This window comes from Musca domestica, unplaced genomic scaffold, assembly GCF_030504385.1.
Source record: "Musca domestica strain aabys unplaced genomic scaffold, Musca_domestica.polishedcontigs.V.1.1 107, whole genome shotgun sequence".
Classification (NCBI taxonomy): domain Eukaryota; kingdom Metazoa; phylum Arthropoda; class Insecta; order Diptera; family Muscidae; genus Musca; species Musca domestica.
In genome coordinates, this window is record NW_026712125.1 from 714249 (window position 1) to 741091 (window position 26843).

At 36.6% G+C, this 26843-nt stretch overlaps 1 protein-coding gene and 1 long non-coding RNA gene across 2 annotated transcripts; one reads left to right on the forward strand and one right to left on the reverse strand.

Moving 5' to 3' along the window:
• The first annotated feature begins 157 nt into the window (after positions 1 to 157).
• On the forward strand, positions 158 to 26843 carry LOC101890549 (transcription factor mef2A). Its single transcript, XM_020037968.2, has 9 exons — positions 158 to 1104; positions 9652 to 10521; positions 10601 to 11151; positions 14746 to 14846; positions 14932 to 15155; positions 15227 to 15411; positions 15491 to 15601; positions 20718 to 20778; positions 20843 to 26843. Exons 2-9 carry the CDS (start codon positions 9668 to 9670, stop codon positions 21210 to 21212), a joined length of 2457 nt encoding a protein of 818 aa, XP_019893527.2. The 5' UTR covers positions 158 to 1104; positions 9652 to 9667; the 3' UTR covers positions 21213 to 26843.
• Positions 3605 to 4328, reverse strand: LOC131805599 (uncharacterized). The gene is made up of 2 exons (XR_009343718.1): positions 4122 to 4328; positions 3605 to 4063 (listed from the first exon to the last, which is right to left on the reverse strand). It is a non-coding gene; the product is annotated as an uncharacterized LOC131805599 (long non-coding RNA).

Below are 26843 nucleotides of genomic sequence, written 5' to 3' on the forward strand. Positions count from 1 at the left end.
AATAGCAGAGTTGTATTTCGGAGTGTGTGTGTGTGTGTGTGTGTGTGCGTTTGTGTGCCTCGGCATTGTGCATGTGTGTGTGATATTCTGTGTGCGCGGTATTTATTTTGGTTGGATTCTTTATTTTTATTTCGTTTCTTGTTATTCCTATTTACAGTGTGCAATACACAATAACAACAACAACATCAATATTGTCAACAACACAACAGGAGGGGAGCAGCAACGACACAACAGCAACAACAATATTTAACATCAAATTAACACCACCAATAACAAATACAGTAAACAACAACAATAACAGCAACATTCAGAGTCAGTAGGGAAAAGAACAACAACAAGTCAACACATCGTACAGCAGAAATACGCGAAATCAATATTGAATGGGTTTTTGGCAGAAAAAAAGCAAGCAGTGAGTGAGTGAGTGACAGAGAGAAAGAGAGTGATTACTTAAATGTAATAGCGCGGTTATTAGAAAGAGTACGTGAGTGAGTGTGGTGTGACACAAAAGAGCCAGGGAAAAACGTAAAAGAAAATAAACAAATCAAATTTGTTAGAGACCGAGCTCAAACGTTACGAGCAATCGTAAATTTCACATTTCCCGGCAAAAGACAAAAAACGAAACTAAGTTTCTCGCTTTTTCCATTTTCAATTAAGACTAGTAAACCACTTACAACAACAACAAAAAAAGCGGCAGACATTAATGTTGCCGACAGTGTTGGAAAACGTAATTGTGTCGCTCTTGTGCAAAAATTGATTGGTGTAGCAGCAGCAGAACTGAAAAGAACTCGCCGCCATAAACAACACACAAAAAAAAAATCAACACAACACAACAAGTCAGACAGGCAGAGTCAGAAACAAGAATCAAAACACGAGCAAACCTATCGTCGTTTTCTTCGTCGTACGTAAACATAACACAGAACCGAAACACCAACCAACCGATTCTTCGTGTGTTGTTCTTCAATCGTATGTACACCGATCCAATTGTGTCGGCTGCCACTGCTGTGCCGTTGTTGGTGTATATGTATATTGCGATTGCGGATTCTAAATTGGCGAATTAGCAGCACAAAACATAACAACCACAAAAAATATAGCAAGACAAAAAAGGTAAACATTGAACCACATTGAGAAAGAGAGAAAGATGAAAAATATATATATTGTAATGTAATGTAACGTAACGTAAACTCAACGTATGCTTAGCGTAATGAGTGGAAGTGATTTATTGTAAGGTTATGTTTACATTAAAGGGTTTAATCGTAATTTATTGAATTAGGACGAGTTTATTTTGAAAGAATTTGTGTGAAATAATGACATTTTCAAATATAAAGGAAAAAAAGAGTCAAATGAAAAGTGTTATAAGGGAAAAATTTGCATAAAACAATAATCCAGCATCAGGTTGAATTAACTCGGATTTCTGAAGCTAGAGTCTTGTAACTTTTTACTAAATCTACGATAAATAGTTTGGTTTGTGAAACACTTATCTTAAAATATTTTAACTCGCGAAAAATTATTGAAATTTGCGGATTTTTCACAATATGGAGTTCAGTTATTTTAAAGACTATTTAAAATTATTTTTCTGAGTCAAAAAAAAAAAAAAACATACAAATATAACTACTTGCTCTGTTCCAGAAACTGCGAAAATTTATCAGTTTTGCAATTTTTTTTTCGATATCATAAAGGGAAAATCGGTTATCGTTGTAAAAAATTGTACATTCTTGTAGTTCTGGAACAGACCAACAGTTTATATGCTTTGACATTACAAGGCTACCGTAGAAAAAATAATTCAAGGCCTATATGAGGTCGGCCAAGAAGACTGCTTTAGTAGTTTTTGCACTTTTGCGCTTTAAATCTCTTAGAATTTCAAATCGCAATTATTCCTCTGTTTTAGAACCTGCAAGAATCTACAAGTTTTTGTAATTTTCTTCGATCTCATAACGGAAAAAATCGGTTATCGTAGTAAAAAGTTTAACATTCCTGCAGTTCTGGAACAGATCTTATGTCTTTTGGCAGGAAACAAATGGTGTGTTCATAAATGAGATTTAAGAGTCCAATGATCTTCAAATTACACAAATCACAATTTTTCATTAATATATATCATGAAGCTCATAAAACGCGAAATTAACATCCGATTTCATTCAGACTTGGCACATCTGAATATTTCCATCAACACAAGATCTGTTCTAAAGATGGTAGAGATCGGGCCATTCCTTCTGGTACCTCCACCACAAAGGGGTCAAAGCGTTGATTAACCAAAACGGTCATAAAGTCTGAAATAAGCATCCGGTTCTCTTCATATTTCACACATCCCATTATTTCTACTAACACGAGATCTGCTGTGAAAATGGAATATATCGGTCCACTCCTTCTCGTACCTCCCCCACAAAAGGGTCAACATTTTGAATAATTAAGGCTTCGATTGTCTTCCCCCCACAAAGTGCTCTACATTTTGAATATCCATGAAGCTCATACAACGCGATTCCATTCAGACTTAACACATCTCAATATTTACATCAACACAATATCTGTTATAAAGATGGTAGAGATCGGAAAATTCCTTCTGATACCTCCCTCACATAGGATTCAAGACATCCCAATATTGTCCCATTCCTTCGGAACCTTCTCCATAGAGGCTCAACAATTCCAATAATCATCATAACGGAAGTCAAAATATATTTAAATCATCGAATGTTGGCTGAGGGTATACATCTGTCGGCAAAACCGACTCATACTTTTTAAACTTGTTTATTTATCTTTTCATATCCGGCTCTCCCTGTCAGTTCCTTCACCTTTACCTGAAAACGTTTTGCAACTTCCTTCAATTTATCGCAGTTACAAATCTATTAAAGTTAGATATTTAAAAAAATCCCTCGTTTTATTCACTTTTTAAGTCTTTGAATTCAGATTTTATTGTTGTAATCATAACAAATTGTTCGATTGTGTGTACCCTATTTAAGATCTCCCGGTTTCTCAATTTGTTTACTCCATTTAAGTCTTTCAAATCAGATTTAATTGCTGTGATCATAACAAATTGTTCGATTGTGTGTACCCCACTTAAGGCCTCCTTGTTTCTCAATTTGTTCAATCCCATTAAGTCTTTTAACTCGGATTTCATTGATGTGATGATAACAAGTTATTCGATTGTGTTTACCCTATTTAAGACCTCCTTGTTTCACAATTTGTTCACTCCCATTAAGTCGTTTAACTTATATTTCATTAATTTGATGACAACAAATTATTCGATTGTGTTTACCCTATTTAAGCCCCCCTTCTTGTGTTACGTTATTCCAATTAGAAAAGTTGCTCTACGTTACAATTACGTCCATCTATTTCCACTTTAGTTTGTTCCCATTTTATTTTTGTTCCGTTTTACTTTGCCCTGCCGATTCTTTTCTTGTTCGTGTTTGCACGAACCTATGAGTGAGTGTGTGTGCGTGCGTGTGTCTCTGTTTTTTTCTTTTTTCAAGTCTTCTCCCCATCATACGTATATTCCATCATTTGTTTTTGTGGATATTTATTTTTATTATTATTTTCATTGTTTCTGTTATTATTATTATTGCTGTTGTTTTGTGTTGCTGCCATTGGAGAGGAGGTATACGGGTTTTTTGGCTGCTGCTGCTTCTTCTTCGTCGTCTTGTTATTATTAAAAGAGATTGTGTGAGTACGTGCGGCTGGTTGGTCGATTGGTTGATTTGTACGAAACAGTGCGCGGTGCAGACATTATTTTTTTGCCTTTCTTGTTTTTATTCTCAGCAGCAGCTATAACTACAAGTGTGTGTAAGTGCGTGTATGTGGTGATTGTTGGTGGTGTACAGAGCCAGTTGTCGTCGTCGTCGTTAGTAAAGAACACAACGACCGACTGCTACTTGCTTGCTTTGCTTGCCTGTCTGCCTGCTGTTGTGCTGAGCCTTTTGTAAATAATGTAATTAATATACATTGAACGGAGGAAAAAATAAGGTTATGTTTAATTCGGTATTGTGTGTTTTTCATTTCGTTATTCGTTGTTATTGTTGCTTGTCAGAGGCGCTAGCGAATGCGACGACGTTGTTGCTGTTTCGGGTTCTATCATCTGGAAGAGCATAAAATTAGTGAGTGGTTTTTGTTATTTGCTGCTGACTGCACCATACCGTACCGTCCAAGCAAAGCGCAACCTAAATTTCAGTTAAGAAAAAACAAAAGAAAAACAACAACAACATCAGCAGCAGTGTTATTTATAAACGACGTCCGCAAAATCCACGTGGATTTTCTTTTCCATCATCGAACATGAAATAATTTGCACAAGAAGTTTGCCAAAAACAAAACAAAAATAAAAAAAGAAGAAACAATAATTTTTATCATTGTGTGTGTGTGTGAGTGTGGTGTGTATGTACCCCCCACGGGTCGTCCCGTGTGTATAACTCGTTAACTTTTGAGTCTGCGGCTTTTTTTTAATAATTTTATTTTTTGAAAAAGGTGTTTTGTTTTTTTGCAAAAGAAAATATCGAAATTAAAAGGTTTACAACATTTCCCCCCGGTATGCGTGGCGTGGCATAAGAAAAATGGACATTACTAAGAATAATTTGTTGTTACCACATGTTCACCACCAAATGTTTCAAATGTGTTGCTATCTGTATGTCTTCGGGTCGGCCTTTTCAACAATCCATCTGTCTGTTTGTCTGTCTGTCCGTCTGTTTTTGTTTGTTCCAGCATGTAGCTTGTTGTTTTTTCTTGTTGTAAGTTGTTCTCCAAGGAATTTTTGCAGAAGTTTATACCCCTTTTGCCCCTTTCCATCACTATTTTTACTAACACACACACACACACACACACACACACACACACACACACACACACACACACAGTGGCACGTAAGCCGCCGTTGCTTACCGATTGCCCGGTTTTCTCTTTCCCATAAAATTCATCATCCCTTCTCGTATTATTTTCATTTTATTATTATTATTATTGTTGTTAAAAAAATTGGGATGCGAACCGAACCAATGGCTGGCGACACATTGTGTGTGTTTTGTAAACAAGTTTGTTTGAAAATGGGTATTAGAATTTTTTTTTGATTGTTTGTGGTTGGCCTCCTTCAGAAACGTATGATATGGTGGTCAATATAATTACATATTTTTTTGAAAACCAAATGAATTTTTTTTATTTAAAAAAAATGAGTTTGAAAAGTATTGAAATAATACAATTTATACTTTTGTAATATTATTAAATTTTACTAAAAATATATATATTTTATTATAGATTCTGGCGGGGACACGCGTGGTAAAGGAATACTAATATTAGAGACGGACGACAATTAACCTTCAGACATAAAGGTCACAAGGAAATCGCCCACCAAAAATGGCTAATCCAAAAAGTGACAACATACAACAAACAAATTTTCGTTTTCAGTCTGGCCCAGGTTTTGAAATCACTCGGATTTACAGGGTGGGATAAAAAAACTGCAACAAAGTCAAACGCCATAATTTTAAAATTTTATTGAATGAAAGCAAAAAATGTCGGAAATAGCATCAAATTTTAGAATAAGTTTAGATTTGTTCGAATTGATCACCTTTGGCACGTATAATGGCCTTTAAACGGCCAATGGAAATGCCCGAATCTTTCTCTGCGGTATTTTGGCCCATTCACGGAGCAGCGCTTGATTGAGGTGATCGATACTTTGGCATTTTTTAGTGTCAACCTTCCTTTCCCAAAAAAAAAAAACTCCGGACACAATAGTCCAACGGATTGGTATCCGGAGATTGTGGTGACCATTGTCCTCTGGAAATGAAGCGAGGAACCTCGGTTTGTAACTATTCTTGGGTGGCGCGTGCTGGGTGCGATGCGATGCTGGGTCCTGTTGGACTGTCCAAATTCTGCGGCCAAAATGTTTGCTTTGCGTGCCCAAGGCTTTAATCAGCCTCCAGAATATATTTTGATGCCGATTAATACGAGCGGAGAGCGACCATCGGCTTTTATAGCGGTCCACACCATCACCATGGCCGGCGCTTAAGGTCTGGTGCTCGGACAATCGAAGGTGGACGTTTTCAGCTGACCTCTTTGTCAAGTAAACACGAAAAAAATTGTGGCATACCCCTCTCCAAAGCTCTCAAGTAAAGTGCCATTAAATCGAGATCCATTCTTGGCCTCGACAAGAAAGCTCTTCTTGAAAAACGTGTATTCATTGAGTTTTGTCGGGTTCCAGGACATAGTTATATTGTGGAGAATGAAGTGGCTGACGAAAAGCAGGTTTTGGTCTCTTAAAGCCACTTATAAGCTATTATGTCTCATCGAAAAAGGTGACACCTGGAAAGTGGTTGTAAGGTATCTAGGTTCATCTGGCAGGCAATTCCCATCAGAAAAACCTGCTGTCTTGTATAATTTTTTTAGGTCTGATCTAAGAATTGTGGTGGGCATATTCACTGGCCATTGCGGGGCAATATTGGTACTGATTCTCGCTTCTTCACTATTCGTTATTCATTTCCTTCTCTTCCCGTTATTCTATTCTTCTATCTTCTTGAAATTAGGATTAAAACAATGGAACAATAGGTCTCCGAGTGGAGTAGTTGTTTATAAAACCGCGCATCCTTTAACCTAACCTAACATTGGTCCTGACTACCGTAGACTATGTCAGGACGAAGAAGAGTTAGGTCCGATTAAGTGTCTACAATGCAGATGTTCCATGCTGTCAAGCAAGGCTACTACAGCTACATAGGCTGCCCGGTAGGTGGGAGATAGAAACTTGACAGTCTTCTTCTTAGACGTAGAACCTCCACTGTCATTCATGGGTTTGCTAAAAGTAAAAGCAAACCTTCATATCCCCCACTAATTCTTCCTAGGGTAAACATGATGGACCAATGGTCTCCGAGTGGAGCAGCACATTCTTAAAATTAAGCTAACCTAGCTACACGCCGTCCTTGTAGCCAATAAAATGGTTTGATCCAGACATTTCCGAGTTCTACCCGATTAAGAATTGTAAGCTCAGCTCTTTCGGTAGCAAGAAATTTATGATGCAAGGGCTGTCGTGGGTCTTCGCTTCACAACGTCCCTAGATATACTGGACTGCAACAACACTTGTATCCAAAAAGATAGGTTGAATTGACTTAAAGTACCACTTATTGGCCTTAATGACAACTATTCCATTCAGAGACTTTCCTTCCTTGATAAAGATGTTAGTTATAGGGAGAGGGATCTGTTAACAATTAAATTTAGAGTATAGCCTTTTGGAAAGACATAGGATGTTTGATCCCACATCGGAGCAAGCCTTTTTCCCAGTTGAATGGCCCACCGGTACATGGCAGTGATCTAATTCAACACCACATCGAAGCAGCCTGAAATGCATTTCGAAACCATCCGAAGGTTGCCTCCATCAGATAAAATATGATTTTCCTGCCCTTAATTCGGTAATTCGCCTGTTTTTTTACTCTTCGTTGAGGCAATAGGAAACTGGGGTCAGACGACACGTACGCCTATATCTTTCCGAAATGATACTTCCCAATTACGAAATGTTGCTGGATCTGGGATTCTTTACCATTTTACTAGTCCCAAGTCTTCTGCCGATTTGAATTACCCTTCTGTTCATTGCAGTGATCTAGTTGTCCACCACATTGAAGTCGCGTGAAATGCCTTTCAAAACGAAGGTTGGTTCGTCAGATAAAATATGATTTGATCTGGCATTAACCCTGTCTAGGTCGGTAATTCGCCTGTTTTCACACCCTCCAATATACGTAGTATGGAGGGTATATTAAGTTCGTCATTCCGTTTGAAACTAATTGAAATAATGATTTTAGACTTAACAAAGTATATACGTATATAATATATAAAATAAAAATCTTAGACGAATTAGACCTATCCGTCCATCCGTCCTCTGTCCGTCTGTTGTAATAATGCTTGAGTCAAAGCGAAAAAAGATAGGAAGCTAAAATTTTGCACAGAACTCAGTCTTTTGTCTGCAGGTTCGAAGATTGGCTATATCGGTACACGATATCGTATAGCCCGATATAAGTGTACCTCCTGATATTCGGTATTTCGATGATTTTAACCACATTTTTCAAGGGAATCTTTTAAATTAATACACAAGGAGTTATTCATGACCACTTTAACCCCTGAAAAAGAATTGTCCATATAGATCCACGATATCGTATATCCCCAATATAAGTGTACCTCCCAATATTCGGTATTTTGATGATTTTAGCCACATTTTTTTAATGGAATTGTCTGAAATTCAGTACAAGGAGTTCTTCCTGACTGCTCTACTTCATGAAAAAGAATTGTCTATCCACGATATCGTATATCCCCAATATGGAGGTACATTTCTGTTGGGGATATACGAAATCGTACGATATTCGGTATTTTCATGATTTTAGCCACATTTTTTTTTAATGGAAATGTCTGAAATTCTACACACGCAGTTCTCTGTGAGTACTTTACCCCTGAAAGAGAATTTTCTATACTGGTCCACGATAACGTATAGCCCCCATACAAAGGTACCCCCGATATTCGGTATTTTGGTGATTTTAGCCACATTTTTAATGGATTTGTCTGAATTTCTACACAAGAAGTTCTTCTTGGCAACTTTACCCGCTGAAAAAGAATTGTCTATATAGGTCCACGATATCGTATATCCCCCATATAAGTGTAACTCCCGATATTCGGTATTTTGATGTTTTTAGCCACATTTTTTAATGGAATTGTCGGAAATTGGGATCTGTGTGAGTACTTTACGGCCTGAAAAAGAATTTTCTATATAGGTCCACTATATCGTATAGCCTTCATACAATAATACACTCCGATATTAGGTATTTTGGCGATTTTAACCACATTGTTCAATGGAATCGTCTGAATTTCTACACAAGGAGTTTCTGGTGAGTACTTATCCCCCTGAAAAAGGATTGTCTATATAGATCCACGTTATCGTGTATCCCCCATATAAGCGAGGTTTTAACAACATTTTTCAATGGAAATCCACAAAAGGAGTTCCTTTTGAGTTCTTAACCCCCCGGAAGAGTATTCTCTATATAGGTCTACGTTTTAGAATAGCACCCATATAACGTTACCCCGAGATATTTGATATTTCCAGAATTTTCGCGACATTATTCACCGGAGTTATTTCAAATTTCGTATTTGAAGTTCGTAATGGGTACTGCAACTTATGACGGAAAATTGTCTATGCAGGCCATGTCTTAGTATAGCCCCCCCTACAACGTCACCTTCCTTTATTCGGCATTTTGATGATATTAGCAACATTACTCACCCGAAATTGTTTCGAATTTCGTATTTGAAGTTCGGAATTGTTACTACAGCCCATGACAACAAATTACTTATCTTGCACCACGTCTTCGTATAGCTCTCGCGTAAAGGTTTTCATTTGAGCGGTATTTTTCGAAGGATTTTTTTTTTGAAATTTTTCAATTAATAACCCAAAATTGTTTCGAATTTCGTATTTGAAGTTCGGAATTGTTACTTCAGCCTATGACTAAAAATTACTTATCATGTTGCTCCACGTCTTCGTATAGCTCTCATGTAAAGGTTTTCATTTGAGAGGTATTTTTAGACGGAATTTTTTTTTGAAAATTTTCAATTTCCTTCCGCTTGGTGGAGGGTATAAAAGTTGGGAACTTAGCTGCATTTTTACTTGCTTAATAATCATCACTCTTAATAATCCTGTCTTTTTCCCCTTTCTTCTTACAGTAATCTGTAATATTTCATGGCCACCGGTTCTACGACAACAAACAACAACAACAGCCTTAATATCCCGCCCACCCAATATACCCAAATCTACGGCAATACCAATAACAATAACCACAACAGCAACAACAACAATAATCAATACGCTAATAATAGCAGCAACATTTACAACGGCAACAACAACAACCACAACAACAGCAGCAGCAGCATTACATCTTCCAACAACAGTTGCAGTAACAGCCTCACCATAAACAACAACAACATAAATTCAAGCAACAGCAGCAGTGTTACGGTTACGGCCGACGCTGCGACTGTGGCTATAGCTAAAGATATGTTACAATTGCATCATGGCTCGGCATTGAATAATAACAACAATAACAACAACAACAACATCAATGATGGCTTAAATTCACCTGCTCACAATAACAACAATAGCAACAACAACAACAACAATTCCTCTTCAAATTCTGCCACGATTAATAATCGTAACTCAAATACGATGACGCTAGCAACCCCACCTGCCCCTCAACAACAACAACAGCAACAACAACACCCGCAGCCGCCGCAGCAGCAAATGCAACTGCAACAACAACAAAGACCACCGCCACCTCCCGAACATGCTGTGGGTTTTCTCAAATATGAAAACGAACTGCTATACATCACCGAAACCTGCACCGTTATTGGACGTAACTCCTCAACGTCTCATGTCCACTTTCATGTGGCCGAAAACAATTTGGTATCCCGCAAACATTTTCAGGTTCTGTTCGATCCCGAGACTCGAGATTTCTACGTACAATGTCTGAGTAAGAATGGCATATTTGTGGATGATTTCTTGCAGAGACGCAATGCGGATCATTTGAAATTACCAGCCAGGTAGGGAGGATAAGTCACATTTTTTTTCCTTTATAAGTCCCCAATAACGCATGTTTTTCTATTTTTTTTTCTCTTCCAGTTGCTATTTCCGTTTCCCCAGCACCGAAATACGCATCCAATTCGAAAGTTTCTTGCATACGGACTCCTCACCACCGGATTCTCTGGCCGGCAGCCACAACAACATGAGTAATAGCTCCATGAATAATAATCATCATAACATCTCTTCATCCTCTTCCTCCGCCTCCTCTCATCATATATTAAGTGGGCATGGTGGTGGTAGTAGTGGTGGTGGTGGTGGTGGCGGTGGCGGCAGCATCTCTGCCAGTAATGTTCATCAAGTTATTATATCACCTGCCTCGGCCGATGAGTTGAACAATCAACAGCATCAACAACATCATCCCCATCATCAACAGCAACTGCATGGTGGCCATACCACTGGCCATCAGATGCAACATGTTACATCGCAGCAACAACAGCATCAGCATCATGCCACATCCGCTGGCGGTGGCGGCAGCGGCGGCGGCGTTGCTTCACACTTGCTACCGGTGGATAATTCGAATGTTATTTATTCACCACTGAAAATAGCGATACCTAAAAAGGAACAAAAGAGTCCTTATCTATCACCCACTGGCAAGTTCTTCTTTTATAATATTTTCATTATTTATTCCGATTTTCCTTCTTTTTTCATTGAACATCGAAGAGAGGTCTTGAAGAAGAATATGAAGACATCCACAAAATGTCTTGAGGGACGACTTTTTAGGGGACTTAAAGGGATACTTTCTAGAGGTCTTAAAATGTGACTTCATAGAGAATTTGAAAGGCAGCCACAACAACAGATAATGTCTTAAATTTAACTTTTTAAAGGACTTGAGAGGATACCTTCCAGAGTCCTTGAAATTTGACATGATTGAGGATTTAAAATCAGTTTTTAAAGATAGAATTATGAGCTGAAAGGAAAAATAATTTTAGAGCGATTTAAAGAGGTTTTTAGGATGATTCGAAGGAAAACATGTAGAGAACTTTAAGTGAAGATATAAGATGACCCAAGTGGAGACTTTATAGGGGCTTAAAAGGGGTCCGTAAAGACGATGTAAGAGCAGCAGCCTTTCGTTGAGTTTAAACTATAAAATGTGACTTTATAGAGAATTTGAAAGGCAGCCACAACAGATAATGTCTTAAATGTAACTTTTTTAAAGGACTTGAGAGGATACCTTCCGAGCTCCTTGAAATTTGACATTATTGAGGATTTAAAATCAGTTTTTAAAGATAGAATTATGACCTGAAAGGAAAAATAATTTTAGAGCGATTTAAAGAGGTTTTTAGGACGATTCGAAGGAAGACATGTAGAGAACTGTGACCCAAATGAAGACTTTCTGGGGACTTAAAATGGGTCCGTAAAGACGATATAAGAGCAGCAGCCTTTTGTTAAGTTTAAACTATCCTTTTGGAATAATTCGAGTCTTCAAGACAAGACAAGCCAAAACAATACTTTTTAAACCTTTGAATGAAATGAAATAGTCTTTTGAGGAAACCATAACCATAGAAAAGGCCCGCATAAAAAGAGATGTAGTCCTCCTCAAAAACCCTTGATGGACGAGCAGAAAAATGTATTTTTAGATAACTAAAAATATGCATTTTAAGACAACTGAAAAGAAAGTATTTCGGATGCAAGAGTAAATAATTTGGGCCAATTTTTAGGGAAGTTGAAGGGAGACAATTTGAAAGAAGTCTTTAAAGAAGAAATACTCTTTGAATGAAGACTTTAAAGACTCTTTCGCCTTCTAGAAAAGAGATCCCATAGGGCATGTGTCAAGAGTAAATTATGAGGGTACTACCAGAGGGGGCCAATTTCTAGGGAAGCTGAAGGGAGACATTTTGAAAGAAGCCTTTAAAGAGCAATTTTGTAGCAGAATTCTTGGCGATCTAAAGAGGACTTTTCGCTTTCTTGAAAAAAAGGTCCCATGAGGGCATGTCTTAAGAGTAAATACTTTGGGGACTATCAGAGAGGGGGTCAATTTTTAGGAAAGCTGAAAGGAGACAACTTGAAATAAGTCTTTAAAGAGCAATTTTGGAGGAAAATTCTTGGCGACTAATATGAGACTTTTCGCCTTTTTTCAGAAGAGATCCCATAGGGCATGAGCCAAGGGGTCTATCGGTTATTAGAAAGGTGTCATATATGAGATATTCGCCACGAGAAAGAAGAAGGCTATATTGACGGGTTGAATAAAGTCTACATAAACGAATAGGAGGTAGTCCAGAGACGAGAAGTAGTTTTAATAACGAGCTAAAGGATGCATATAAAATAGGTCCTGTGAAGAGGTTCTGAAAAGAGTTTTTAAAGACGAGCCGAAGTCTTTCTAGGCGTATTTTTAGACGAGTTGAAGGGGGTCGTTCTAGAAGAGCTGTAAGTTAAAGACTAAAATAGAGTTTTAACATTTGCTTTTTAGAAGTCTCTTCAGGGAGACTTTATGGGCCACTTGATATTAGGTTTTGAATGTAATTATAGGCTATCCAAAGGTAATAATTTTAGGAATTTGGAAGGCGGTCTTTAGGCGAGAAACAAAGAAACAAAAGCAAGAATATTTATAGACAAGCAGGTCGAAATTTTTGCAGAAGGTCTCTTTATAAACGTCTTGAAAGGGAGACATTTTGGAAAAGTCCTAGGAGGAGGGCCTATGAATGAACATAATAGTTTAGACTAGCGGAATGTTGTGTTGGGGACAACACGAATGCCGATGCTATTTGATAGAAGCCCTAAAAGAAGTCTTAACACTTGTCTTTGTAAACGTATCAGAAGGAGAATTTTTGCGTAACTTCATAGTAGATTTTAAATGATATTATGGACTGTTCGTCTTGGGAGTTTGAAAAACAGTATTCAGATCAAAAGCAGAAGCATGAAAATATATGAAACCAGATCGAAGTTTTTGTTGGCGACCATAAGGGACGCTTTATATACTTCTAGAAGGGAAACATTGTGGACAAATCTTAGGAGGATTAGATAACCGGAAAGGGTCTTGGATATGACACCTAAAAGTCAGGATGGGCGTCTTGATAGAAGTCTTAAAATGAGGAGTCTTAATATTTGCCTTATAGACGTCTTGTGGCCTGTATGGGGTCGTTCTAGAAGATCTGTTGGGGATCTTTAGAGAAGAGTCGTAGGGAGTATTTGTAGAAGAACTGAAGGGAGTCGTTTTAGACGAGCTGAAGAGAGTCTTCCAGGCCAGCTGAAGGGAGCCGTTTAGACGAGCTGGGGGGAATCTTGCTAGACAAGTTGAAGGAAATCTTCCTAGAAGGACTTAAGGGACTCTTTATAGACGAGCTGAAAGCACTCTTTCTAGACGAGCTGAAGGGAGTCGTTCTAGCCGAGCTGGAGGCAGTCTTCCTAGAAGAACTAGAGGGACTCTTTCTAGACGATCTGAAGGGAGTCTTTCTAGACGATATGAAGGGAGTCTTTCTAGCCGATATGAAGGGAGTCTTTCTAGACGACCTAAAGGGAGTCTCCCTAGGCCAGCTGAAGGGAGTCGTTCTAGACGAGCTGAAGGGAGTATTTCTAGACTGAAGGGAGTCTCTCTTAAAGAGCTGAAGAGAATCCTTCTATGCGAGCTGAAGGAAGTCATACTAGGCCAGCTGAAGGGAATTATTCTAGTCCAGCCGAAAAGTTTTTCTAGACGATTTGTGGGGAGTCTTCCCAGAAAAAGTACAGGGACTCTTTCTAGATGAGCTGAAGGAGGTCTTCTGAGGAGAGCTGAAGGAAGTCATTCTAGGCCAGCTGAAAGGAGTCTTTCTAGACGAGCTGAAGGGACTCTAGACAAGCTGAAGAGAGTCTTTCTAGACGGAGGATGTCTTTCTAGATCTTTACCTTTGAAGACGGTCTCAAAGGGGTCCTTCAAGATGGTCTTAAGGGGGTCTTTCAAGAAGTGCTGAAGGGATCCTTTCAGAACGGCCTCTAGGGGGTCTTTTTCCTGCAGAGTTTATTAATAGAAAACTTTAAAGGAATCTCGACTAAATTTTGACAAATAATTTAGTACGTCTCTCTGTAGATGATCAGAAAAGGCTGTTGGCAAGATTAACGTGCACCGCTTACACACACCACTAATTCGGGGGATATTTTTGTTTTCAATCCAATTAAACCCCATTGCTATTTTATTTATGTTTTTATTTATTTATTTTTGTAATCTGTCTTCATATCTAATTTCCCTTCTTCTTCTTTTTTTATCTCTTTAGGTACAATAAGTGCAGCCAATAGTTGCCCGGCTAGTCCGCGTCAAGGTTTTCATCAAAATCAAAATAACTATAATAATTATAGTAATAATAATATACAAAATGTAAGTGAAGCGCACATCCTTAACCGAACCCATCCTTCCGATACAAATTAAATTTTAATTTTCTCTTTCGATTTTCCCTTTGCAGCAACAAGATTTATTCCAAACCCCATCAACCGCCAGTTATAATCATAATGAGAAACCACCCTATAGTTATGCTCAATTAATTGTACAGGCAATATCGGCGGCACCCGATAAACAATTGACACTGTCGGGCATTTATTCATTCATTGTCAAGCATTATCCTTATTATCGCAAAGAGACAAATAAGGGTTGGCAAAATTCCATACGTCATAATCTCAGTCTAAATAGGTCAGTAGCTAACACCATAAAAATTTGAAATTTAAATTAAATTATTGAATCTCCTCTTCCTCCTCGCCCAGGTATTTTATTAAAGTTGCTCGTTCTCAAGATGAACCCGGTAAAGGTAGCTTCTGGCGCATTGATCCGGACAGTGGTGCAAAACTAATAGATCATAGCTATAAGAAACGTCGCCAACGTAGCAGCCAGGGTCTACGGCCACCGTATGGCATGCCACGTTCAGCTCCTGTTTCTCCAAGTCACATGGGTAGGTTTATTTTTTTTTAATTTATGGATTTTTTTTTAAATTCTGTTTTTTTTTTTTTACTTTTCTCCACATTTTCTAGAAGAGTATTCTGCGGATAATTCACGGGAAAGTTCACCATTGCAGGATATTGTTTTGCAATCTGCACCCGGTTCACCTGGTATGTCATTGGAAAATCGTAATGTTGATAATGGTGAGTGATGTGGAGGCACTGGAAGATATTTCAATAAAACGGAAAGAGAACAGTTGCAATTGACAAGGGGAAAATGTGAAGATTATGCCCCAATATGATATTGAAGGGAGTACTAATGGTTGGAAAAAAAGGAGTTTCAAAAGGAATAGAAAAATTAGTGTATTGGGAGGAACTTATAGACGAAAGGCTTAAATTGCTATTCATTTTTTCGTAGAGGGACAATATAGAAGCATTCTTTAAAGAGTTTCAAGTAGCAGTCTGGACGGCTTGGGAGCAACCTTGATAGGCACCCTGAAATGAGTTTTCAATGCACCAATGTGATATTGAAGGGATTAGCAATGTTTGAAGAAAAAGGAGTCTCAATGGGATGGGTAATAAAATGAGTGTTTATAAACAGTCATAGGGAAGAGTTTATAGACGACAGGCTCAAATGGCTATTCCTTTTTTAGTAGAGGAACCATTTTATAGATGTATTCTTTAAAGACTATCAAGTAGCGGTCTGGGTGACTTGAGAGGATTCTTGATGACCACACTGAAATGAGTTTTCATTCCACGAATATGATATTGAAGGGAGTAGCAATGGTTGGACAAAGAGGAGTCTCAATGGGGGTAACAAAATGAGTGTTTATAAACAGTCATAGGAAAGAGTTTATAGATGACAGTCTTAAATGGGCTATGCATTTCTCGTAGAGGGACAATATAGAGGCATTCTTTAAAGACTGTCAACTAGCAGTGTGGACGGCTTGAGAGGAGTCTTGGTAGACACCCTGAAATAAGTTTTCAGTGTACCAATAGGATATTGATGGGAGTAGCAATGGATGGACAAAAAGGAGTCTCAATAGGAGAAATTAAATGAGTGTTTATAGACAGTCATAGGAAAGAATTTATAGATGACAGCCTTAAATGGATATGCATTTGTCGTAGAGGGACAATATAGGGGCATTCTTTAAAGACTGTCAGGCTTGAGAGGAGTCTTGAATGGGACAATAGAGGGACAATATAGAGACATTATTTTTTAAAAAATTATCAAGTAGCAGTCTGAAATGAGTTTTATACCTAATCGGATGGAAGATTCAATGTACAACATTTATAAGAGAGCTTCCTTATATAAGTCTAGAAGTGAAGAGTATATGAACGAACATAATTGTCTAGACGACCAGAAAGGTATTTTGGAGATGACCCAAAGAATTCAATATGGGCAACTTTATAAAAGACCTAAAAGTGCTTTACAATTTGAGTTTTAGAAGTCAGAGAAGTGAGATTTTATGGGCCACTATCTATCCCAAGGTAATATTTTTAGGAATTCGAAAGGCAGTCTATAGAAGAAAATCAAAGAAGCAGAAGCAAGAATATTTATAGACAACCAGATTGAAGTGTTTACTGACGGACTCTTTATAGACGTCTTGAAGAGAAACATTGTGGACAAGTCCAAGAAGGAGAGTCTATGAATGAACATAATAGTTTAGAGGACCAGAAAGGGATCTTGGAGATGACACGAAGAAGTCAATAAGGGCAACTTTATAAAATACTTAAAAGAGTTTTAACATTTGGCTTTTAGAATTCACGGAAGGCAGACTTTATGGCCACTTGATATTAGCTATTAAATTGTCTATCAAAAGGTAATATTTTTAGGAATTCGAAAGGCAGAAGCAAGAATATTTATAGACAACCAGATTGAAGGGTTTACAGACGGACTCTTTATAGACGTCTTGAAGGGAAATATTGTGGACAAGTCCTAGAAGAAGAGTCTATGTATGAACATAATAGTTAAGACGACCAGAAAGGGATCTTGGAGGTGACACGACGGAGTCAATATGGGCAACTTTATAAAAGACTTAAAAGTGCTTTAACATTTGAATTTTAGAAGTCTCAGAAGGGAGATTTTAATGACCGCTTGATATTAGTTTTTAAATGATATAGGCTATTAAAGGAAAATATTTTTAGGAGTACGGAAGGCAGTCTTTAGACGAAAATTAAAGAAGCAGAAGCAAGTATATTTATAGACAACCAGAGCGAAGTTTTTACAGCCAGGCTCTTTATAGCCGTCTAGAAGGAAAATATCTAAAAAAAGTTATAGGAGGAGGGCCTATGAATGAACATAATAGTTTAGGCGTCCGGAAAAGTGTCTTGGAGACAATATGAAGAAGTCAGTATCGGCAACTTGATAGGAACCTTAAAATGAATCTTAACATTTGTCTTTTTAGACGGCTTGGAAAGGAGACTTAATGGGCCACTTTTTATAATTTTTAAGTGATATTGTAGGCCATCCAATGGTAAAATTTTTAGGGGCTCGGAAGGCAGTCTTTAGACGAGGATCAAAGAAGTAGAAGCAAGTTTAACTATAGACAACCAGATCGAAGTTTTTGCAGACGGTCTCTTTATAGACGTCCTGAAGGGAAACATTGTGGACAAGTCCTAGGAGGAGGGCCTATAAATGAACATACTAGTTTAGACGACCAGAAGGTTGTCCTAGAGACAACATGAAGAAGTCAGTATCGGCTACTTGATAGAAGCCTGAAAAGGATTCCTAACATTTGTCTTTGTAGACGGCTTGGAAAGGAGACTTAATGGGCCACTTGATATTAGTTTTTAAATGATATAATAGTCTATCCAAAGGTAATAATTTTTGGAGTTCGGAAGAAAGTTTTTATACGCGAATCAAAGAAGCAGAAGCAAGAATATTTATAGACAACCAGATTGAAGTTTTTGCAGACGGTCTTTTTATAGACGTCTTGAAAGGGAAACATTTTGGAAAAATCCTAGGAGGAGGACCTTTGAATGAACATATTAGTTTAGGCGACTGGAAGGGTGTCCTGGAGACAACATGAAGAAGTCAGCATCGACAACTTGATAGAAGCATTTAAAGGAGTTTTAGAATTTGTAGATGTAGACTTCTCGGGAGGGATACTTTTTGCGTAACTTGATAGTAGATATTATGGACTATCCAAAAATAATCCTTTTAGGAGTTTGGAAAGAAGTCTTCAGATCAGAAGCAAGTAAATATATAAAACCAGATTGACGTTTTTTTGGCGACCGTAAGGAATGCTACTCCTAGAAGGGAAACGATGTGAACAAATTCTAGGAGGTTTATGAAATCTCAAAATAGTTTAGACGACCAAAAAGGGGTCTTGGAAAAGGGAACTTGAAGATGTCTTTACAGCCAGCAGCAAGGGGTATTTACATGTGTCTTTGTAGACGTCTTGAAAGGTTCCTGCTTAGTCCACCGCTTGGCAGAAAAGCAAAGAAAAGTCTTAAAAAGTCCTGTAATAAGTCCAAAATAAAAAATTGTGTCTAAGGAGGACAAGAAGAGGATTTACGAACGGAGTATCCAAATAGTGACTTTATAGTTTTTAAATCCATTTTGAATAGAGTCTTAATAGAGGCCTTGAGAGAGGTAGATGGGGGAGCTTTTTAGGCGATAAGAACAGGGTTTGCTTTAAAGAGGCGCAGCTACAAGGAAGTCGGCAAATGCTTCACTAGGAGACCTTTGGTCCATTGTGTCCATCCTAGGTAGAATATAGTTGTTGGTGATCGGAAAGATGGAGAAAGAGAAGGAAGGGTTTATAGAAAGGGAGAGAGAGAGAGAGAGAGAAAGAAGTATTGCTAGCAGGGCGGTCTGTTTAGCCAAGAATTGCTTAAAGCAAACTTGTAAATTAGATGATGGGATCTATGTCTTAGAAGAATGTAAGAGTTCCTACCTTCCAACTGCCGAATAAAGTAGTTGGTGATAGGATTGATGGAGAAAGAGAAGGATGAAGAGAAAGAGAAGCATAGTTAGCCGTGTGTTCTGCTTAGCAAGGACTTGCCTTTAGCAAACTTGTAGATGCTGATGTCTATGTCTGAGAAGAACGTTAGAGTTTATATCTTCCAACTGCCGAATATCTTATGTATCATGAAGTTTCAAATGAACATAGTCGAAATGGACCTGACCTTAAAAAGAATCCTAAGTTGCTTTTCGCCTTCTTGAAAAGAGATCCCATAGGGCATGTGTCATGAGGGTCTATCGGTTCTTAGAAAGGTGTCATATATGAGATATTCGCATGAGAAAAAATAAGTCTATAAAGTCTACATAAACGAACAGGAGGGAGTTTTTACGAACGAGTAGAAAAGAGTAATGCAGTTTAAATGACGAGCTGAAAGGAGCCCATATACCATTCTTTATGAAGAGGAACAGAAATAAGTCTTTAAATGCGAGCTGAAGAAAGCCTTTCTAAAAAATCTAAAGGGAGTCTTTCTAGTTGACCTCAGGGGGGCGACTTTTCTAGGCGACTTAAGGGGAATCATTCTAGGCCAGCTGAAGGGAATCATTCTAGGCCAGCTGAAGGGAGTCATTCTAGACGAGCTGGAGGGAATCTTACTAGATAAGCTGAAGGGAGTCTTCCTAGAAGAACTGAAGGGACTCTTTATAAACGACCTGAAAGGACTCTTTCTAGATGAGCTGTCAGATGTCTTTCTAGACCAGCTCAAGAGGGTGTTTAAAAACACTGTCTCAAGGGATCTTTGAAGACGGCCTCAAGGGGATCTTTGAAGACGGCCTCAAGGGGATCTTTCAAGACGGTCTCATGAGTGTCTTTTTACTGCAGAATTTTTAATGGAAGACTTGAAAGGAACCTCGATGAAATTTTGACAAATAATTTAGTACGTGTCGTTGTAGATCATTAAAAACATAGCTAGATTGACTCCATATGTCCTGAAATGGATTTGGTCCAAAGAGACCTAGGCTCTAAAACCGTCATTTCGATGAGGCACATTTTGGCCGAATCAAATGATTTATACCCTCTCTAGCCATATGGCTGAGGTTATAGAAAAGGGCTTATAGGAGATAGAGCCTTTATGGACAACATGAAAGGGTTTTAAACGCAGGCAGGATACTAACTTTTTCGTTGACTTCTGAAGGACGGCATTTATACATATTTATAACTTGAATATGAATATTCAAAAAAAAAAAACATGTCTTGATGAATACTTAGAACAAATATTTAAAATAGCTGGATCTAGAGAACAATTTTTTTTTAAATATTAAAAAACATGGGATCCTGGAACCTAAAGAATTATTTTTATTTGCTTTCAAAAAAATTCAATAATTTTCTAACCACTTTTGTCTGTGTCTTTTCAGAAATTGTTTACCAAAACCAGAATATTCAACAATTCGGTACCAACAATGCCCATCAATATAGGTAAGCCAATAATTAGCATTAATTTATTATTTTTTATTAACTTCTCCTCATTTCCAAATTACAGCAGCAGCCCCTATATAACAAATCAAAATCAAGTTATAACCCAGCAACAGCAGCAACATCATCAAGAAGTGGTTGCCAGCAGTGGAGGTGGCGGCGGAGGTGGTGGCGGTGGCGTTGGTGCTCTTATTGCTCTCAAACGTAATCATGCAATGGCTGCAGCTGGTACTAATGCAGTCGTCATCGGTGGTGGCGGTGGTGGTAATACGGCAATAACTTTGCAACAGCAACAACAGCAGCAACAGCCTAATTTACAGGGTCTACATCCAGATATAATCTATGAAGAAATGCCAACGGATTATAGTGGCAATATTGTGGAATCGGGTGATGAATGTGATGCTGGTACTAAAAGGCCAAAAGTAGAAGTACTCTGATGTGTTAAAAAACGGAAATTGAAAAAGCAACAACAACTATTGAAAAGAGCAGCGGCAGCAGCCAGAGCGGTTGCTACTACTACAGCATCGGCGACATTGTCATCATCATCATCAACACCATCATCATCAACTACGGTCGTTGTTGTTGTTGGCAAATAATTATTTTTATCATATATAACATATATGAACAAAAAAAACAAAAATGATACGATCTATTATTATTTTTTCCTTTTTTTAAATTAGGCTTTAATTTTTTTTGTTTCCAAAAGAAAATGGAAATTTTTAAGAAAAAAATCCCAAATCTAAACCAAAACAACAGCAACAACTTCTATATTCATTTACTTTCCAAACAAACAAAAAAGAATACCAATTGTATCCTTCAACTTTTTCCTCTTCTTTCCCTCGAAACACGCAGTATATTATTTTTTTTTCGCACACAGTTGACTTTTGTTTCTACATCGTTTTTTCTTTGTTTCTTCTACTACACGGATTACCTGCCTTCCTTATCTCTAGCCCTACCCCCACCCCCTCACCATTAACAACATTTCATCACTCCTTTGGACTCTATTTTTTTACGATCGCAGCAAAAACAAACAACAAACCAAGAACATTTAAAATATCTAATCCTAATTTTATTATTATTTTTTTTTTTAATTTGATTTTGAAAACAAAGAAATCATTAATTTTTCTCTTTAAAAAAATGAACGTTTTAAGTCTTAACGTTATTTGATTTAATAATATAAATAATAATAATTATGTAATATTATTATATATAAACAACAACAAAATTATTGTTTTTAAAAAACACATCATTCTTAACAACAACTCCCCAAACAGCACTACTTCAATGCTATATTAAAACAAACAAAAAAAACTAAACTAAACAAAATCCAATCCAATCTTAAAATACATCTTTAAGAGAACATATGCGCTTCATATGGAATTCGAAGAAAAAATTTCCCATGAAATCTTTTAAAGGTGAAAGCAGGGATGCTGGATTTCAAAGGACAAAGTTATTTTTAAGGGGTCTTTAAAGGCAATTTTAAAATTCAAATTTTTTATGGCGTCCCACAAAGATTCATTCACATGAAATGCATTTTTATAATCCTCTCGGAGGGGTCTGTATGGTCGAGAAGACAAAGGTTTTAAAGGCTTCTCGAAATCAGGCTTAAAAACGATTTAATGGGAGCTGCTGTCATAGACGCCTTCAATGAGTGTTCAAAAATGGCCTGTAATTGCTCGACTTTAAAAGACGTCATGAAAGTTATTTTACGGACAAAACGAAGGGACCTTTATAAACAATAGAAAGTAGTTGAAAATGTCACATAAAAGAAGTATTGAAAGGGGTATTGAAAATGAGAATTGAGAGGAAAGCTAAGAGTACAGGCGATTTGAATGCCATCTTTAGAGACGATGTGTTGTGGGTTTTATTATCAATTTAAAATGGGTATTTTAGGTGATTTGAAAGGCTACTTTGAAGAGGTCTTGAAATTGGTCTTTGAAGATGTTATGAGGTGTCCTTAAATCCTAATAGAAAATGGGGTGTCAAAGGGATTAAATAGTGGTTTTGTGGACGAATTAAAGAGGGGGATTTATAGACTATTTGAAAGAGATGTTAAAACGAATACAGTTTGAGGTATTTTAGGTGCATTGAAAGGTCTCTTTGAAGAGTTCTTGAAATTGGTCTTTGATGCCGATCTGAGGAGTCTTTAAATCCTAATAGAAAAGGGGGTTTCGAGAGAATTAAATGGTGGTTTTGTGAACAAATTAAAAGGCGAATTTATAGGCAACTAAAAAGTGATTTTAAAAAAGTGCAACAATGGTCCTAAACGGAATTTGAATATGCCTTTTTTATAGCAGTTTTGATATAAGCATTTGATAAGCAGATGATTTGAAAGGCTTTTTTGAAGATGTCTTAAAATTGATCTTTGAAGCCGATCTGAGGAGTCTTAAAATCCTAATAGCAAATTTGTGTTCAAAGGCATAAAATGGTGGTCTTTTCGACAAATTGAAAAGGGGGATTTTTAGACGATTGGAAAGAGATGTGAAAACGTCGACTTTAAGGAGTCTAACCATCATCCCAAACGGAATTTAAAAATGCCTGCAATTGACTTGTATAAATGACTTGAAAGGAATATATCTCTGCAATTTTCTATGGCCGATTCGATTCGAGTATTTTAGGTGATTTGAAAGGCTTTTTTAAGATGCCCTTAAATGGGTCTTTGAAGACAGTTTGAGGGTATTATAGGCAATTTGATAGATGTATTTTAGGTCTCTTTGAAGATGTCTTGAAATTGGTTTTAGGATTTTTTGAAATGAATTAAATGGTGGTCTTGTGGACGAATTGAAAGGGGGATTTATTTGAAAGAAATGTTAAAACAACGACTTAAAGGAGTCTACCGATGATCCCAAAAGGCATTTTAAAACGCCTGTAAATGGGTTGTTTAAACGACTTGAAAGGAATATATCTCTGCCATTTTTAATAGCCGATTTGATATGAATATTTTACTTGGTGAATTGAAAGGCTTTTTTGAAGATGTCTCAAAAGGGTCTTTAAAAACAGTTTGAGGGTATTATAGTCAATTTGATAGAGGTATTTTAGGTGATTTGAAAGGCCTCTTTGAAGATGTCTTGAAATTGGTCTTTGAAGACCGTTTGATGAGTCTTTAAATTCAAACAAAAAAGGGAGTTTGAAAGGAAATGAATGGTGGTTTTGTGGACGAATTGAAAAGGGGATTTATGGGCGTCATAAAAGAGATTTTAGAATAACAATTTAAGGAATATTCCGATGATCCTAAAAGGAATTTTAAAACGCCTCCAAATTACTTGTATAAACTATTTTAAGGAATATTCCTCTGCCATTTTCAATAGCCGATTTGATATGAGTATTTTTGGTGATTTGAAAGGCTTTTTTGAAGATATCACAAAATGGGTCTTTGAATACAGTTTGAGGAGACCATAAATACCAAAAAAAAAGTCAGAAGAGAATTAAAGGGTGGTCTTGTGAACGTATAGAATGGGAAATTTATAGGTGACTTGGAAAATATGTTAAAAGAGCGACTTAAAAAATCTAACGATGATCCGAAAAGGGGTTTTAAAATGTCTGGAAATGAGTTTTCTAAGCGGTTTGAAAGGAATTTTGCTATGCCAATTGAAACAAGTTTTTAAAACGATTTGAAAAAGATATTGCATGTATACTGAAAGAAGAAGATAGATATCAATTTGCCTGTAAAACGACTTGGTCTAAACCGAATGGGTCTATGAAGACAGTTTGAGATTTTAAATTCCTATAAAAATCGGGGTTTCAAAGGAATGAAATCCCCCCTTTAATGATGAATTGAAAAATAGATTTAAACGCCTTATGAGAAGTTGCTAAAGACCACTTGAAAGAGGCCTACAATACCACTTAAGATTTGTCATTGGGGGTGACTTGAAGGATGCTTTTTAAAATGACTTAAATGAAATCTTCAACGATAGATAGATAATAGATCTATAAAGACGTCAAGAAAGAGGTGTTTGAAGTCAATTGGGAAGTGGATAAAAGGTCAACTGAGGTAGGTTTTCCATGGCGACTTCAAAGTGATTTTTGAAGGCATCTTGAAAGTCATTTTAAATTATGATTTGAAATTAGGTTTTGAACGCCTTAGAAGGAGCTTTAAATGGGGTCCTTGAGGGAGACTTGAAGGATTTTTTAAATGAATTAAATTAAGTCTTCGAATGCGTCTTGAATGAGGTTTTAGAGTCCACTTGAAAGAGATCTATAAAAGGACGTCAAGAAGGCAGCTTCAAAATATGACCTAAAATATGTTTTCCAAGGCGACTTCAAGGAGATCTTTGAGGGCAGCTTGAAAGCCCTCTTTGATGATGATTTGAAATGAGGGTTTGAATAAAATATGACAAGAAAGAACATTGAAAACGTCTTAAAAGGAATATATAAAGGGACACCCTTAAAGATGTCAATTATAAAAATAATGTCTCCAAAGAAATGGGATTTTTTGAACAGACCTTCACTGATGTTTGTATAAAAGAACTTCCACCCGTAAAAGCCCAGAGAAAGATTTGAAAAAATCTCCTTTTTCTTCTAACAATCTATGAACCCCTGAATAAAAACTTCAATTTTTTTAAACGGCCCAGAGAAGGACTTGAAAAAATTATCCTTTTTCTTCCATCGATCTATGAAACCCCTGAATAAAAACTTCAATTTTTTCAAACGGCCTGAGAAGATTTTCTTTCTACATAAAATTTGGAAATGGAGGCGGGTGACTTTATTGGAATGTCTTTAGAAAAAATTATCCTTTTTCTTCCATCGATCTATGAAACCCTTGAATAAAAACTTCAATTTTTTCAAACGGCCTGAGAAGATTTTCTTTCTACATAAAATTTGGAAATGGAGGCGGGTGACTTTATTGGAATATCTTTAGACACCATAAGAACTTTTTGGGGCCTTTGGGTATGTTTGTTGAAGCTAAAAGAGGCCAATTATAAAAATGAAAGACTTGAAAAATTCTCCTTTTTCTTCCAACAATTTCAATTTTTCAAACGACCTGGGAGAAGATCTTCTTTCTACTAAAATTTGGAAATGGACGGAGATGACCTTGTTGGAATGCCAGTTTTTCGTCAATTAGAGGTTATATGACGTGTATTTGACTCGTAACTTTTCAGGTCTTTTGTATTGCCCGTGTAGAACTCGGATCGTAGTAACGTGGGGTACTTATCGTAAAACAGCAATCCTGTTTATATTTTCAAAATAGATTTTGTTTTAAAATATATTTATTGACATTTTTGGCCCTGAAACAATGAAAGATAATTATTTAGAGGTCTTCTTCAAGTCCCATGCTTAATCTTTTTTCCAACGTTAAATAAAAACTATGACTATTTCAAGGGAATTTTTAGATATCTCTTAAACAGATTAAGGATAATGTATGTAACATTACATTTTTAATTATTTTATGTTTTAAACAAAAACATTCTTCGAATTCCATTTAGAAATGTATTTTAAGTAAATATCTTGAATTTTTTGACCAAATAACCGATTAAGAAACCAACAATTTCTTGTATTTTGTTTCTATAGTGTGACCTTTCAACTCTATTTTAAATTAATTTTTTAAGACAGTTTAATTTCCAAAACTGTAATCTATTGTTTATTTTTTTTATTTATGATGGTTCTTTTTGGAAAGAGAATATTTTATGGGTTTATTTTAAACAAAAAAAGGTTCATTTTAATTTTGCTGCTGCTCTCCTCAAAAAAAAAAAGAAAAACAAATACTTTATTATTTTTTTTAAACACATAATTTTTTTATCCGTTAAACGGATATTGCTCTATTGATTCTCTTCTTATTTTGCTATAGCAATATTAAAAAAAATATGAAAAAACACAAAAATCACGATTTTTATTTTAAATGTAATTTTAAATTTATTTAAAAAAAAAAAAACAAAACAAAACAAATAAACAAAAGGAAACATAACATGAATCAAACACACACATCGTTTCATCATCATAAATTAATGACTATTTGTGTGTATGGTTTTTTGAAGAAATTTAAAAAAAAAACGATGTATGTTTTCTCGATATGCTCTGTGTGGATGATGATTCTTCTAATACAACAAATAAAATAAAACAAAACAAAAAAA